Raw genomic sequence first — 16,824 nt, 5'->3', positions numbered from 1 at the left:
TCTGATTTATAACCCACTGTAGGATTTTCTCTTACCATATGTAAACATTATGACAGAAGTAGAATGGTCCGTGAACAGGTCTTGTCCGGCATTGCTTAAATGTGATAGCTGGCCACTGTCACGGGATTGGAATGTTGGACAACAACCTATGAATTTTCATGCATACGTAATATTAGGTTGTGTAAGCCTTTTTGTAAAATATAAAAGCAGTTGAAGAATTCAGTTATGGCAGAAGCACTGTGGACCTATGAAGAGGACGCTCTTCACAGTGTAGGACCTAGGATGCATTCTCTGCCCATCGCTGAACGCTTCTCCAGCTGGAGTTTCCGGACAGATAATGTACATGCTACTAGGGAAATCTTTTTCTTCTTCTATCTAATAGTAAGTATGTATCCTTTATAAGTATTTAATCTTTATAAGTATTTAACCGTTGTAACCTTTAATCTACAAAAGTGTACACAATATCATAATATCATACTATTCCTTTGATTCTGTATTTTATCTTTCAAATTAACTATTATAAACAAAATTGCGTTATATTACAAGTGGTTGCCTTCTTTAAAGCCGTATCCGAAGTTTATTGCTAAAAACTTGGCAATACACCTCCTAAGGGAACAAAACACCTTCATAGATTTACATAGCTGCCTGCAAAAGCAAGAGGAGATAATGATATTATTGATATTGTTACAACCTTATTACTGCAGGGCAATGAGCAGCCTTACACAAATTTGCTCAATTTTCTGTAGCTGAATAATATGTGGAGGAGCTGTGATTTTTGGCTGCCAAATTCGGTGTAGTTTTTGTAGGGGGTTTTAATTTTAAAAAAATGCATTTTGTATAAATTGCAATTGCCTTAGTATGTCCAGAGTTATAACTGTGTTAGAGTGCATTTACACTGACCGATGGTGGCCGTTAAATGACCGCCCCCATTTGCTACATAGAAATCGAGAGTCAGATGATTAATAACCTGTTTGGACAAGCTGACCACACTTCCCATGTGCACAGCACAGTCATTCTGTACGAATAGACTCTCATTCTTCTCGGCAGCACATGCCCGTTTACATATGACAATGTTCTGCAGAGAACAATGATAATTTGTAAGTAAGCGTAAAAAGCGTTTTACCCAACAAACGTTTATTGGATGATCGGCAACCTGTTTTACAAAGGCCAAGTATCAGGAATGTTAGAACTCTCCTGTTAGGTTTTTTTTAGTTTGCTGGTCACATGACCATTTTTGCCTACTTAATCCGGCTCCGCCCTCCTGGTCTTGCTGGACTACATTGTATTTACTACTCTTGAGCTAGCTTGGTGCTCTGTTGCCGTTCTCTGTTAGTTTTGCTAGGTCTTCTGACCTCTATGCTTTATGTTGTGTGTTTGTCTTTGACTGCTACTATTTCTGCTAGGAGGTGTCCAACTTATCCCAGTCCCTAGTTCTTGTAGGGATCCCTCCCTCACATCTATAGGTCTTCGTACAGACTAGCCGAGGACTTTAGCGGGTCTGATCGCAGGATCAGGTTCCCCGTTACATCGTAGGGATCTAGTTTAGTTCTATTGTAGGGACAGTTCTCCTGTCTTTCCTTAGTCCCTGTAGCAGATCATAACATTTACCTTATGGTTCACTTCTCCTCGGAGTCACATCCTGATATCCATGTCCTCTAATATACAGTCTAATCTATTTGTTCTCACGCTTTGGATTAAGAATCTTCTATTCTGGTACCATTACTACTCTACAGGATTGCATTGCCTCCTTTTACTTTTGTACAAGGTTCCGCCTAGTGACCAAAACTGGATCCTCGTTATAGATCTCAGCCAGATCACCTCATGTCCTTTTCCTAATATCTCTTTATGTCATAATTGCTGTTTATACATGAATTCTGTCTTTGTACCAGACTACAGTATTTACTGTTATCTATATACCATTGGCTAAACAATATTTAATAATGTATATATTTCCGCTGTATTATGTATCCTAAAAAGGTTGAAACTAGAGATGACCAAACATTTCAATGCTCGGTTCAGATTGGAGGTTCCTACGTCCTGGAAGATTAACCCGGTGTTTCATGTTTCTCTGTTGAAAAAAGCTGATGTGTCGGATGGTGACGCCTCTGCCACTGTTCCTCCGGTGGTGGAGGACGGGGAATATGAAATTTCCCGCATCCTAAATTCTAGATGGTATAGAGGGAGTTTGCAGTATCTCGTCGCTTGGAAGGGTTTCGGACCTGAGGATAACTCATGGGTGAGGGCGGATGATGTTTCTGCTTCCAGACTGGTCAGAGCGTTTCACAGGAGGTTTCCTGGTAAGCCTGGGCCTAGGGGATCCGGAGGATCCTCTTACAAGAGGGGGTACTGTTAGAACTCTCCTGTTAGTTTTTTTTTAGTTTGCTGGTCACATGACCATTTTTGCCTATTTAATCCGGCTCCGCCCTCCTGGTCTTGCTGGACTACATTGTATTTACTACTCTTGAGCTAGCTTGGTGCTCTGTTGCCGTTCTCTGTTAGTTTTGCTAGGTCTTCTGACCTCTATGCTTTTTGTTGTGTGTTTGTCTTTGACTGCTACTATTTCTGCTAGGAGGTGTCCAACTTATCCCAGTCCCTAGTTCTTGTAGGGATCCCTCCCTCACATCTATAGGTCTTCGTACAGACTAGCCGAGGATTTTAGCGGGTCTGATCGCAGGATCAGGTTCCCCGTTACATCGTAGGGATCTAGTTTAGTTCTATTGTAGGGACAGTTCTCCTGTCTTTCCTTAGTCCCTGTAGCAGATCATAACAAGGAAAAGAGCATTACTAGGAACTCTAGTTCCTGATAATCATCCAGTAATATTTTTTTTTCCAGTAACATCCATATTTTCAGTAAGATCTTTCAGCTGTAAAATGTCATCAGTTGACTTTTGCCAGTCCTGGTTCCATCAGGTTTCTATTATTTATGGTGCCTAAACAGTACAGTATGCTATGCAATTCTGCCCTTTGAGAAAACAGGATCTTCCCAAGGGTAAATTTGATAGGATCATTAGGGATCTTAGTTTCCATTAGTTAAAAACAAATCCAACCAAGATCTATCTATGTTGGACTGAGGATTTTAGGTGTTGTCCTACAAGTCGGTGCAGAGGTTACAGTTGCTTTAATGCCCAGGAGCTTCAGAAGCCCAAAAGTTCCAAGTACACCATATAAGGAGCTTTTTACTATGAATTAAAGTGGTTTTCCCCTTTCAAATATTTTACACCCTTGGCTGCTTTTTGTTAAATAACAGTATGCCCTGTACTCACATTCCCCTGGTCCCCCATCGAGTCTCCACCGGTGATCCCTGTGTCTTCTGGCATTGGCTCTGGCGCTGACATCACTTTGTGGAAGCCAATCAATGAGCTCAGCAGCTCTGACCGATGTAGACAGACTGCCCCTTTCAGAGTTGCTGAGCTCAATGATTGGCTGTCTATGTGATGACGTGACCTCAGCACCACAGCCAATTCCAGGCACAGGAAACAGTGGCAGAGATTCATTGATTGACCAAGGGAAAGTGAGTTACAGCATGGATTTTTGTTTCTCAACCAACATCATTAATGGATAAACATTAACTGAAAGGGGACAATATCTTAAAGTTGGGGGTCCTGTTATTGATTTTGCATTCAGGCTTGTGTTTTTAAAGTTAAAGGGGTATTCTCAACTCCAAGATCCTATACCAATATGCAGTAGGTGTAATAATAATAATAATATTATAAAATACCTCCAATTAGAAATGTAGTATAGTTCTTGTGATTCGCTAGGTCTCTTACCCCATGTGCAGGACATTCCTGTAGCTTAGGTATCCATGGTTACGACCAGGGCTGTGGAGTCGGTAAGCCAAACTCTGGCTCCTCAATTTCCATGACACCCACTCCAACTCAGACTCCACGACTCTGACTCCCCCATACACGGCTCATGATTAAGTGATAAATTTGCTGTAGTACAGATTCATCTCAGCTAAAAATCTAGACCCTTACATCAGGAATAGGACAGACATTTATAGAACATTTCATAACTTTCTCAAATTCCTATGAAAAAAATATTCCCCACAAACTGCATTGAACTACTGTACCTAATTTATTATATATTTTAGGAGTCGGAGTCGGTCCATTTTATACCGACTCCGACTCCACCAAAATGGGCTCCGACTCTGACTCCACGACTCCGATTCCACAGCCCTGGTTACAACCACTCATATAGTGACAGTTAGTTAGCAGTTAGTAGTCATAACCATAGATACCTAAGCTACCGCAATGCCCTGCACATGGGTTAAGCGACAGCGAATCCGAAGAACTATACTATATTTCTAATTGAAGGTATTTGCTAATATTATTATTATACCTACTACACATTGGGATAGCATAGGATAGGAATAGGATCTTGGAGATGGGAATACCCCTTTAAGCTTGAGCTCTCTTTCTATACAGATCGCGTCATACATTTTTAATCATTTTTTTAAATGAGGCTAGGGTGTATTATTAATACATTTTATTCAATTATTTGTGAATCAACCTATAAAACTTCTCTCCAGTGACAAGAGATGAATTCCAAATTAGTTTCAAATGGAATCGTCTTCCGCTGGAACATGGGTAGGTGCCAGAACAATGGGGAATATAATAAGGGTACTGTTGACTGTAATGTCCACATTGGGGGATACACATTAATGCCAAGGTCATCTGACATTTACAGAGGTAACATGTAGGAGGCACATTTGTTACATGTACACGTAATGACGTTCTTGTTTGCTCATTTGGCCATACAATCATATAGTAAAAAGCAACTCACTAACACACAATTTCCCCTAAAACAATCATTGAGCACCACTCACTTGAGAGAAAATGTTGCCCGTCTGTATAACGAATGACTCATGAAACAGACCTTGATAGCGGCCATTTAATTTGGTTCAGCATTTTATCCAAGAGGCCCAGAGGGACATAGACTCAGCTATACACAAAGAGCTACTAAGATTAACTCTAATTAACCCATGTTTAGCCAGACAGAACAGCTGAGGATGTCAAGAAATCATTACATATGCACATTGAAGTGTCACTCAGGGACATGCACGGATGGAGCTTATTGAGCTAATAAACATCTTCTTGCCGATAACTTCATCAATCATTATAGGTTTCATTGCCCTTTTCCTATGGAATGATATTGAGATTATTTATATGCTATCCTTGCAATGGGTTAATTACTGAGATAGCTACTCTCTCAAGTATACAGTAACTTGCACCTCTCTTGCCATGTAGGTGTAAATGTATACTGTGAAAATTCACTTGTTAATGCACGGGTTTTTGCATAACCTTATTATATAAGCTGGGGAGTTGTTCAATAAAAGATAATATAATATTATTGCGAGATCTAGTTAAACATGTATTTGATCTTACAGGGAGGATAAGTACAGTGCATTATACCACTAAATATGGAATTACAAATATATTATTTTTGTTCCATTTCATGGAAATAAGTTGATTTAATCACTAAAATTACTACCATTTTGATTAATGTCATAAAATATTCATGATTTTCGTATCTTATGACAGAAATGATAAATCTTCCCTAATGTGATGAAAATATAACGCAAAGTGCAGATTCACTTATATTAAGCAATAAAATATACAGCAGTTACCTAACAGGTACCTTATTTTCGGACTATGACGCCTAATGAGTGAGAGTGTTGAATATTAGATTACTTACTTCCCCATGTCAGCTAAGCAGCAGATTTTATCTTACCATTTTTTGTGAAAATTACTAATTTCAATAAGTTATATAGTAATCTAATATATGATAATTGTACCAAAATACATATGGCAAGATAGTGTACATATACTGTATATGTATACCTATATTATATCGATAGATAGATAGATACAGTATTTTTCAGACTATAAGACTCATTTTTTTCCTCCAAAATTTTGGAGGAAAGTGGGGGGTGCGTCTTATAATCCGATATACATAAATACTGTGGCTGTAGGTGGTGGGGATGTGGGGTAAGTGACAGTGGTGGAGTAGCGGGGCACAGGAGGCAGCAGAAGCCTGCTGCAGCCTACACTGTGCCCACTACTAAAGAAAATGAATATTCACGGGGTGGGGAGCAGTGAATATTCATTTTCCTTAATAGCCGGCACACTGTGCCTGCAGTGCGGTTCCTGATATGTATGGCACCATTCATCCCTGTATGTATGACCCCCCTCATCCTGGTATGCTCTGTGCCGGAATAGTCACTGCTCCCCACGCACACAGTCCCGGAATGGGGAGCAGTGACTATTCCGGCACAGAGCGGGACACAGAACTGGAGGAGAGAGGAGGTGAGTATAATTGTTTTTCTTTTTCTGTGCAGCGCGACGGGGTCAGGGGGTGCCAAGCATACCAGGATGAGGGGGGCCATACATACAGAGATGAAGGGTGCCATACATACCAGGAAGATGGATGAGGGGGGCCATACATACAAGGATGTGGAGGGCCATACATACAGGGATGAGGCATGAGGGGGGCCATACATACAGGGATGAAGGGTGCCATACATACCAGGATGAGGGGGCCATACATACAGGGACAAAGGGTGCCATACATACAAGGATGAGGGGAGTCATACATACATATCAGGAAGAGGGATGAAGGTGCCATATATACCAGGATGGGTGTGAGGGGAAAACCATACATACCAGGATGAAGTGGGTGCCATACATACAAGGAAAAGGGATGAGGGGTGCCATGCATACCAGGAAGGGGGATTGGGATGCCATGCATACCAGATGGTGGATTGGGATGCCATGCATATCAGGATGGGGATGAGGGCCACGTATAACAGGAAGGAGGGGGCTATATATAGCTGGATGGGGGATATTAACAGAATTGGGGGACATTACCCCTATAACAGTGTCAGCAGCAGACCCCCTCCCCCTTAACAGGGCATCATGACCACATTTTTTGCTTACATTTTTTTTTCTATTTACCCCTCTAAAACCTAGGTGCGTCTTATGGTCTGCTGTGTCTTATAGTCCATGAAATACGATAGATAGATAGATAGATAGATAGATAGATAGATAGATAGATAAATAGATAGACAGAGTTGTGTGTGTGTAAAACATCAATATGAAGTGTTGCTTAATTTTATAATATATAGAGGTTGAAGTTCATTCAATTGTTGTTAAAGAGCTCCATTTTCTTGAGCTGCAATACCACTACCAAATTACCCAGAAGATAAATAGACCCAATTAAAGGGACGTATTAAAACTCAACTTTTATTATATACTCTTTAAAAATGGTAAATTATTAAAATTACAGTAGTGAAACTGTATTTTTCCTCTTAAACTTGACTCATATTTCTAGAGTCCTATCCACTTAGCTGATAATCTACAGGTGCATCTCACTAAATTAGAATATCATCAAAAATTAATTTACTTCAGTTCTTCAATACAAAAAGTGAAACTCATATATTATATAGAGTCATTACAAACAGAGTGATCTATTTAAAGTGTTTATTTCTGTTAATGTTGATGATTATGGCTTACAGCCAATGAAAACACAAAAGTCATTATCTCAGTAAATTAGAATACTTTATAACAACAGCTTGAAAATATTTTTAAAATTCGAAATGTTGGCCTAGTGAAATGTATGTTCAGTAAATGCACTCAACACTTGGTCAGGGCTCCTTTTGCATCAATTATTGCATCAATGCGGCGTGGCATGGAGGCGATCAGCCTGTGGCACTGCTGAGGTGTTATGGAAGCACAGGTCGCTTTGATAGCAGCCTTCAGCTCGTCTGCATTGTTGGGTCTGGTGTCTCTCATCTTCCTCTTGACAATACCCCATAGATTCTCTATGGGGTTAAGGTCAGGCGAGTTTTCTGGCCAATCAAGCACAGTGATACTGTGGTTTTTAAACCAAGTATTGGTACTTTTGGCAGTGTGGACAGGTGCCAAGTCCTGCTGGAGAATGAAATTTCCATCTCCAAAAAGCTTGTCGGCAGAGAGAAGCATGAAGTGCTCTAAAATTTCCTGGTAGACGGCTGCGCTGACTTTAGTCTTGATAAAACACAATGGACATACACCAGCAGATTACATGGCTCCCCAAACCATCACTGATTGTGGAAACTTCACACTAGACCTCAAGCAGCTTGGATTGTGTGCCTCTCCACTCTTCCTCCAGACTCTGGGACCTTGATTTCCAAATGAAATGAAAAATTTACTTTGCATTTACTTAGTGTCAATGACTGCCTTCTGGACATCTGTCAAGTCAGCAGTTTTCCCCATGATTGTGGAGCCTACTAAAACAGACTAAGTGACCTTTTTAAATGCTTAGGAAGCCTTTGCAGGTGTTTTTTGTTAATTATTCTAATTGAACTGAGATAATGGCTTTTGTGTTTTCATTGGCTGTAAACTGTAACATACCTGGCGGCGTCCTTGCATGGTGGTCCATCTCCCACTGTGCAAGAGAGCGCACTTGGTCTCCAGTCCAGAATGTCTCTCTGGCTTCCCTCCATGCTGTCTGTTTGTGTCTGTTTCTGCTGCTTAAGGGCGGCGCCCGATCACTTCCTGCTTTTTGTACCTGCTGTGGGTCACACCCCTTGTGCGTCCTCAGCCTATTGCTGTCTGTCACCTGGTATATAGCTCAGCTGCTCCCATCTATCCCTGCCTGAGCATAGTGTTTCATTCAGTGTGTGCTGCACTCTGAAGGTGCCAGGTCCCGTTCTTTGTCTCCTGCCTTGCGGTATCAGTTCCCGTGTCTGAACTGAGTCCTGTCTGTGTACTCTTGCCTGCTGCCTCTCCTGGAGGCTGTATTTCCAGGCCTGTCTGAACACGCTCCTAGCCTGTTCCTCCCGCCTTCTAGGGGCCGATTACCTAGACCCGCTCCTGTATCTTGTCTGTCCTGTCTGAACACGCTCCTTGCCTGTTTGTCCCGCCTCTCTGGGGGCCGTATTCCCAGACCCGCTCCTGTATCCCGCTGCAGTGTCGGTCTCCTCCGTACACTCAGTTTCAGTCTGAACTCTCTCCTATCCTTTACCTGTTTTGCCTCTATGTCCGTTCCCTTCCTTTTTCTGCAGAGTCTGAACTCGTACCTAACTCCTGCTTGTTGTCTCTGTACTCCCGTTTGTGAGTTTGTGGTCCACTCGCTACTTCACTGCAAGTACCCTGTGGGTATCTGGCTCTGCCTTTCTCTTCCTGTCTGTTCCATGTGAACAGAGCCCTGTCCCCCCTGCTCTGCCTTGCTTGCCGCTCCGGCAGTTTCCGCTCTGCTCCTGCCTTGTTTGCCACTCTGCGGTTTCCGCTCGGCTCCTGCCTTGTTTGCCGCTCTGCGGTTTCCGCTCTGCTCCTGCCTTCTTAGCCGCTCTGCGGTTTCCGCTCTGCTCCTGCCTTGTTTACCGCTCTGCGGTTTCCGCTCTGCTCCTGCTTAGCTTGCCGCTCTTGCGGTTTCTGCTCTGCTCTTGCCTTGCTTGCCGCTCTTGCGGTTTCTGCTCTGCTCCTGCTTAGCTTGCCGCTCTTGCGGTTTCTGCTCTGCTCTTGCCTTGCTTGCCGCTCCTGCGGTTTCTGCTCTGCTCCTGCTTAGCTTGCCGCTCTTGCGGTTTCTGCTCTGCTCCTGCCTTGCTTGCCGCTCCTGCGGTTTCCACTCTGCTCCTGCCTTGTTTGCCGCTCTGCGGTTTCCGCTCTGCTCCTGCCTTCTTAGCCGCTCTGCGGTTTCCGCTCTGCTCCTGCCTTGTTTACCGCTCTGCGGTTTCCGCTCTGCTCCTGCCTTGTTTACCGCTCTGCGGTTTCCGCCCTGCTCCTGCCTTGTTTACCGCTCTGCGGTTTCCGCTCTGCTCCTGCTTAGCTTGCCGCTCTTGCGGTTTCCACTCTGCTCTTGCTTTGCTTGCCGCTCCTGCGGTTTCTGCTCTGCATCTGCCCGCTGCTCCGGCAGTCCTGTCCTGCTCTGCTTCTGCTCGCTGCTCCGGCAGCCCCGTCCTGCTCTGCTTCTGCTCGCTGCTCCGGCTGCCCCATCCTGCTCTGCATCTGCTCGCTGCTCCGGCAGTCCTGTCCTGCTCTGCTTGTGCTCGCTGCTCCGGCAGTCCCGTCCTGCTCTGCTCTTGCCCACCGCTTCGGGCGTTCCCTCTCTGCTGTGTTTGGCTACCGCATCTGCGGTTCTGTTTCTGTGACCCAGTCTGTACTGGGTCTTGTCCTCTCTGTGCTCCAGCCCGTCCTTTCGGCCAGTACCTCCCCGCCTGCATACTCGCCTGTATCCACCCGTCTGCATACCTGCCGTGTTCGCTTATATCCACCAGTCTGTGCCAGCCTAACCTGCCTGTTCCAGTAATCCCTGTGTGGGTCAACCCCCGTGTCCGGAGTTTGACCTGGAGTAGCACCTGGTCCCTCTGCCCGGTTTCTCCCTGGTGCACTGGCGTCGTATGCCGTCGTGCCACCTTGGTCGGATCGGCCAGATACTTAGTCACGCCCCTCCAGGCACTCTCCGGTTCATGGTCCAGTGGAACCACTACTCCCGCACACGCCAGTCAGTCCGGGCGTGTGCATAACATAAACCATAATCATCAACATTAACAGAAATAAACACTTGAAATAGATCACTCTGTTTGTAATGGCTCTATATAATATATGAGTTTAATTTTTTGTATTGAAGAACTGAAATAAATTAACTTTTTGATGATATTCTAATTTAGTGAGATGCACCTGTATTAGCACTAGAAGATATACTACCTATCCTACCTATACCATGGCTGCAGCCCATGGATTAATACAACATCATTTGGATAACTATCTTTCATAAAGTGCACAAATATCACCAGAGCTAACTAAAATCAACACATAGCCTCTCCAACAAGTTTCGCCTGTACAGGCTTCGCCTGGGGGCTGGGGCTATATGAATATATGAGTCGAGTTTAAGAAGAAAAATACAGTTTCACTATTGTAATTTTAATAATCTACCATTTTTAAAGAGTATATAATATAAGTTGATTTTTAATATACAGTACAGACCAAAAGTTTGGACACATCTCATTTAAAGATTTTTCTGTATTTTAATGACTATGAAAATTGTTCATTCACACTGAAGGCATCAAAACTATTAATTAACACATGTGGAATTATATACTTAACAAAAAAGTGTGAAACAACTGAAAATATGTCTTATATTCTAGGTTCTTCAAAGTAGCCACCTTTTGCTTTGATGACTGCTTTACACACTCTTGGCATTCTCTTGATGAGCTCCAAGAGGTAGTCACCGAAAATGGTCTTCCAACAATCTTGAAGGAGTTCCCAGAGATGCTTAGCACTTGTTGGCCCTTTTGCCTTCACTCTGCAGTCCAGCTCACCCCAAACCATCTTGATTGGGTTCAGCGCTGGTGACTGTGGAGGCCAGGTCATCTGGCGTAGCACCCCATCACTCTCCTTCTTGGTCAAATAGGATTACACAGCCTGGAGGTGTGTTTGGGGTCATTGTCCTGTTGAAAAATAAATGATGGTCCAACTAAACGCAAACCGGATGGAATAGCATGCCGCTGCAAGATGCTGTGGTAGCCATGCTGGTTCAGTATGCCTTGAATTTTGAATAAATCCCCAACAGTGTCACCAGCAAAGCACCCCCACACCATCACACCTCCTCCTCCATGCTTCACGGTGGGAACCAGGCATGTAGAGTCCATCCGTTAACCTTTTCTGTGTCACACAAAGACACAGTGGTTGGAACCAAAGATATCAAATTTGGACTCATCAGACCAAAGCACAGATTTCCACTGGTCTAATGTCCATTCCTTGTGTTCTTTAGCCCAAACAAGTCTCCTCTGCTTGTTGCCTGTCCTTAGCAGTGGTTTCCTAGCAGCTATTTTACCATGAAGGCCTGCTGCACAAAGTCTCCGCTTAACAGTTGTTGAAGAGATGTGACTGCTGCTAGAACTCTGTGTGGCATTGACCTGGTCTCTAATCTGAGCTGCTGTTAACCTGCGATTTCTGAGGCTGGTGACTCGGATAAACTTATCCTCAGAAGCAGAGGTGACTCTTGGACTTCCTTTCCTGGGGAGGTCCTCATGTGAGCCAGTTTCTTTGTAGCGCTTGATGGTTTTTGCAACTGCACTTGGGGACACTTTCAAAGTTTGCCCAATTTTTCGGACTGACTGACCTTCATTTCTTAAAGTAATGATGGCCACTCGTTTTTCTTTACTTAGCTGCTTTTTTCTTGCCATAATACAAATTCTAACAGTCTATTCAGTAGGACTATCAGCTGTGTATCCACCAGACTTCTGCACAACACAACTGATGGTCCAAAACCCATTTATAAGGCAAGAAATGCCACTTATTAAACCTGACAGGGCACACCTATGAAGTGAAACCCATTTCCGGTGACTACCTCTTGAAGCTCATCAAGAGAATGCCAAGAGTGTGCAAAGCAGTCATCAAAGCAAAAGGTGGCTACTTTGAAGAACCTAGAATATAAGACATATTTTCAGTTGTTTCACACTTTTTTGTTAAGTATATAATTCCACATGTGTTAATTAATAGTTTTGATGCCTTCAGTGTGAATGTACAATTTTCATAGTCATGAAAATACAGAAAAATCTTTAAATGAGAAGGTGTGTCCAAACTTTTGGTCTGTACTGTATCCCATTAATTGGGTCTATTTACCCTCTGGGTAATTTGGTACTAGGAATTTTCATCCCTAAAGGGGTGTGTACATCCATAAGGTTATGAACTGCAATACCAGACACAGCCTATAGGTAGAAGTGGTGCTGTTTCTGGAAAAAAAAAGTAAATCCTTTTTACTAATTCTGTACCACATTTTAAAGGGAATTGGTTATCAGAAAATTACCTCTTGTAAAGCAAATTTCTATGTTACATATATTTTTCTAATGATTTTAATAGTTTTGTTGATTTTTTATTTTCCTTTTCAGTGGCTACATTTTTGAAAAAAAAACACTGAAATCTTGCAATTTAATAACTGACACTTCCCGTTCTTGCCTTATAATAACTGACACTTTCCTTCTGTACAAATCACTTTTCAGCAGTCACCTATTAATCAATGAAAGGTTACACCTATATATAGATGGGATCCACAGGATTCACCAGTCACAATAACTTATAGTCACAGCTTGCCTCCATTTCCAGCCTGATAGGTCAAAAGACAATGAACCATCTGCAAACTGCTCCTGTCTATGGTCAATATAGTGGCTTTAATGCATATTTCTAAAAGCTGTGAACATAGGCTCAGACAAGATGGCTGGCCCCATAATCAAATACAGAAAATAGAATAGAAAATCTACAATTAAAAGATAAAAAAACAGATTAAAATACAATATTCATCAGTACCTGGCCTAATTATTAAAAGAAATATCAGGATATTCATTGAGCTTGAGGTTTCAGCACCGGACAGCTCCTTGTTATTCAGTGTAACCATGAGAAAACTAAATATTTTCCCAGAGGAGCATTGCATGGCTTATAAGCCTCCTTAGACTGGCATGCCAGGCATGTCACTGTCCACAAGAAGAAATGTTACCCCTTAGATCCCAGTCAGAAGCCTCTCATACAGCTTAATCAGATCTCTTGCTTTGCACTGAGGAGGGCAACACCCTGAAACATGTGTCTGCACATTGAGATTCTGGTTTGGCTTTTTATACTAAGTCATATTTCAAGGCTCGTTAAAGGGTGGATATTGATTTTTTGGATTGCTACTTCCATAGGTGGCACTAGAGTTTTAGTTCTCTTCCTTTCTGAAGAGACAATTTGCAATGAGCATCTAAAAAAATCCTTTCATATAAACTTTGCAGACTTGTTGCCTCTTACTGTTGATATGCTTGTTTTCTTTTTGAAGAAAATAGCTTTTAAAGGAGTTGTCCACTACTTTTTTGAATTGCTCCAATGTATTTAGCATATGGCCATAATTTTTTTGTAACTACCTTTAGTTGTATATATTGCTATCACTAGCCGCTCACAGGCATCATGTGACCTCTGGCTTTTTCTTCAGCTAATATCATGTCAAGTGAGGCGTGACATCAGTGACATGGGTGGATGATGGGCTGTGGGCGAGGTTACCCCGCTCGGCACACCCAGCATCCGCCGCGCAGTTTCCCAATGAATGAGGAGAGGGAGAGTGCGCAGTGGATGCTGGGCGTGACGCGCGGGGTAACCCTGCTCACAGCCCATCACTGACCGTGGAACGCAGCACTGAGTCACGCCCAGCTGCAGCCGGGGGTCACGTGATGCCTGTGAGCGGCCAGTGACAGCGCCGCTCACAGGCAATACATACAACTAAACGTAATCACAAAAATACTTATGGCCACATGCTAAATACATTGGGACAATTCAAAAAAGTAGTGGACAACTCCTTGAAGATGTTTTAGATATTCCATTTAACCAGCTACCATTCACCTAAATCTTGAGCCAGAAATGTAGAAGTTTGTTCAATACAATCAATTCTAAATTCTCAACTCACCTTAGACCGTAATGAATATGGTGTTTGTTTGTTTTTTTACTACAGGCTACATCTGCCAAGGATTACACAAATGAGTAAAGCCATTAGATAAATCATTAAAGACAGCAGTCACTTGTGGAGCACCGGTCAATGATAGACTTGAGATACTTACCCACATATAAGACACCTTCCTTGGTCTTCTCTGCAGCTTCTGCTACCCCTTGCTTGGTTTTCTCAGCTGCGGCCACCACCCCTTCTTTTGCTTTGGAAAAGCCTTTCATAAGCACATCCATTTTGATCTGTTGCAGTCTGCAGAGAGGAGGGAGAGGAGGCAGCAGCTTAGTAGTGTAAGCACAGGAAGCAGAATGATAGCAGAAGCCCCTGCAGCTCACTCTGACCTGCTTTTCCAATAGGAAGCTACCCCTACTCACATCAGATTAGTACATTCCTCGTTCTGATAGAATAGGTGGGGGGACAATGAGTCAGGAAAATGTATGGTATACAGCTCAATCTAGATGTGATCCAATATATGTGTATATATATATATATATATATATATATTATATTTATATGCCTTTGTGATCATAGGGGAAAACACAAAATATAATAAGCATTCTAAATACATAAGGTGATCTGATACACCTTTTGATACCAGCTATGAAAGTAACATCTTGAACGTATTGAGTGTAAGTGTTCCTGTTGCTTCTTTGTATATCGGTGTAATCTACTCATTTGTATATAGTATTGCTCATACAACCACTGATATCTGCCCATACGTAATTATGCTGATACTGTGTAGACGTGCAAGGTGTGTGTACAAAGCATATTGTAGTAATGCACTGAACAGGTGTATTCTTGAGCAATTATCCGATCACCATAATTGTGCGATATCGGCCTCATGTCCTTGAAACCTGGGATTTTTTTTCCTCTGCAAAATAAAGGAGGAAGGGTACAAGGGGGAGGTGCAGAAATCCCAGCATTACCCTGTATACAAGCATCACAGTTTTCATGAGCAAAATATGGAAATATAAAAAAAAAAAGAGATAATTAAAAAGACTATGATGGGAAATATGAACACCACAGTTTGGATTTCTTGTGATTATACAAGACACAGGAGATGATGACAGACCAGAAATTGCCCTGATGACACCTTAGTTCCACCCTCCCCGAGCATCCGGAAATTTCATCTGTTACCCAGACTTACACATATAGGGAGATTATATTATATTGTGTGTTTCCCATACCGTCAGGCATAAACAGAGACATTAGTAGACATGGAATTGTCTCCCCAGGCATGATGCAGATGAGACCAGCCAATGCTTTTTCTCCTATGCCAGATGCAACAACCCCCACTCTCTCTCATGTCCTAGGGGCCCTGCAAACAGGTTAGGTTGGACAACCATGCAATCAACTACAAGAAGACAATTAGAAATGCAAACACTGACCTTCTCAGTCCCAATCTTTTTGCAGGTGCTGTTGCTTATCTGGAACAAGGCTGCCTGTAAGTGTGAAAAAAGGCAGAGGAAAATGTCAGACAGATGGAGCAGCTGTGATGAAGCTCCTTTTAAATGCAGCTCTGCCAGTCCCTCTCCCTCCCTTACCTGGGGTTCAGGGGTAAATTGGTTTTAGTCCTCTCTATGTGATGATGAAGCAGAGGAGGGTTCAGATGTAGAGATCTCAGGGGGTCCCTCAGCAGGCAGTGTCAGTGCTACAGAGCCATGGGATGCTACTCTGTCAGCTCTACACCCGCCTCTGTCTCCTAGATGAAGCTATGCTTGAAAGTGCTTAATGCTTGTGTGCTGTCTACCCCCTTGTGGTAGGAGATCCTAGGAGCAACCAAGAACAGATAACACAAGCAGGAGCCCACAGTCAATAGCTGCCCCCTCCCTGCTGCTAAAAGACAGGAGAACCTAGCCTTTCATTACCAGCCCCCAACATACTCATAAATTACATATGTAAAATGCAAAACCCTCCCTCAGCTCTCATCTCTGACCTTTTCTCCTTCATGGAAGGTTGCTCTACAACTTCCCTTTTCCCACCAGACATGATGAGGTCAGATACACGTCAGTTACTATCATGAACCCATAGCTAGGTCAAAGCAGAGCCATTTTTCAATTCTTTCATGCCACGGACCAATAAGTTTCTGCAGTCTATATTATGGTTCACCCTGTAATGAAATATGCCTTCTAGTCATGATTACCTGCTTCAGGTACCTAAACAAGTATAAATGCAGGCGTACATGTATATATTGAGAAAAGAAGCCGTATTTAGAAGTGTTCTACTACCTAGTCTCTCCTTCTCATTCTATCTTGTACAAAAATTAGGAAATTCTTCCAAATTCAAATGACATTATTTGTCACATTTTCTTCTCTCCTTGTTCAGTGCTGCCAGACACGTTATCAATATTTTCATTAACAAATTATTAAATACATATAA

General features: G+C 42.6%; 1 protein-coding gene across 1 annotated transcript in view; it reads right to left on the bottom strand.

Annotated features, from left to right (window-relative positions):
• The window catches only part of SNCB (synuclein beta), a 115,901-nt gene extending 99,591 nt beyond the window's left edge, over window positions 1-16,310 (bottom strand). Inside the window, exons 1-3 of the mRNA XM_073650658.1 lie at window positions 15,990-16,310; window positions 15,834-15,887; window positions 14,561-14,697 (exon numbers count right to left, since the gene is read on the bottom strand). Coding sequence (XP_073506759.1) covers window positions 14,561-14,681 — 121 coding nt within the window. The 5' untranslated portion in view covers window positions 14,682-14,697; window positions 15,834-15,887; window positions 15,990-16,310. The remainder of the gene's footprint in view (window positions 1-14,560; window positions 14,698-15,833; window positions 15,888-15,989) is intronic.
• Window positions 16,311-16,824: the final 514 nt, after the last annotated feature.

This window comes from Phyllobates terribilis, unplaced genomic scaffold (assembly GCF_046119375.1).
Source record: "Phyllobates terribilis strain yellow unplaced genomic scaffold, ASM4611937v1 Scaffold_11__3_contigs__length_659146591, whole genome shotgun sequence".
Taxonomy (NCBI): Eukaryota; Metazoa; Chordata; class Amphibia; order Anura; family Dendrobatidae; genus Phyllobates; species Phyllobates terribilis.
This window is presented reverse-complemented; position numbering and strand designations above follow the sequence as displayed.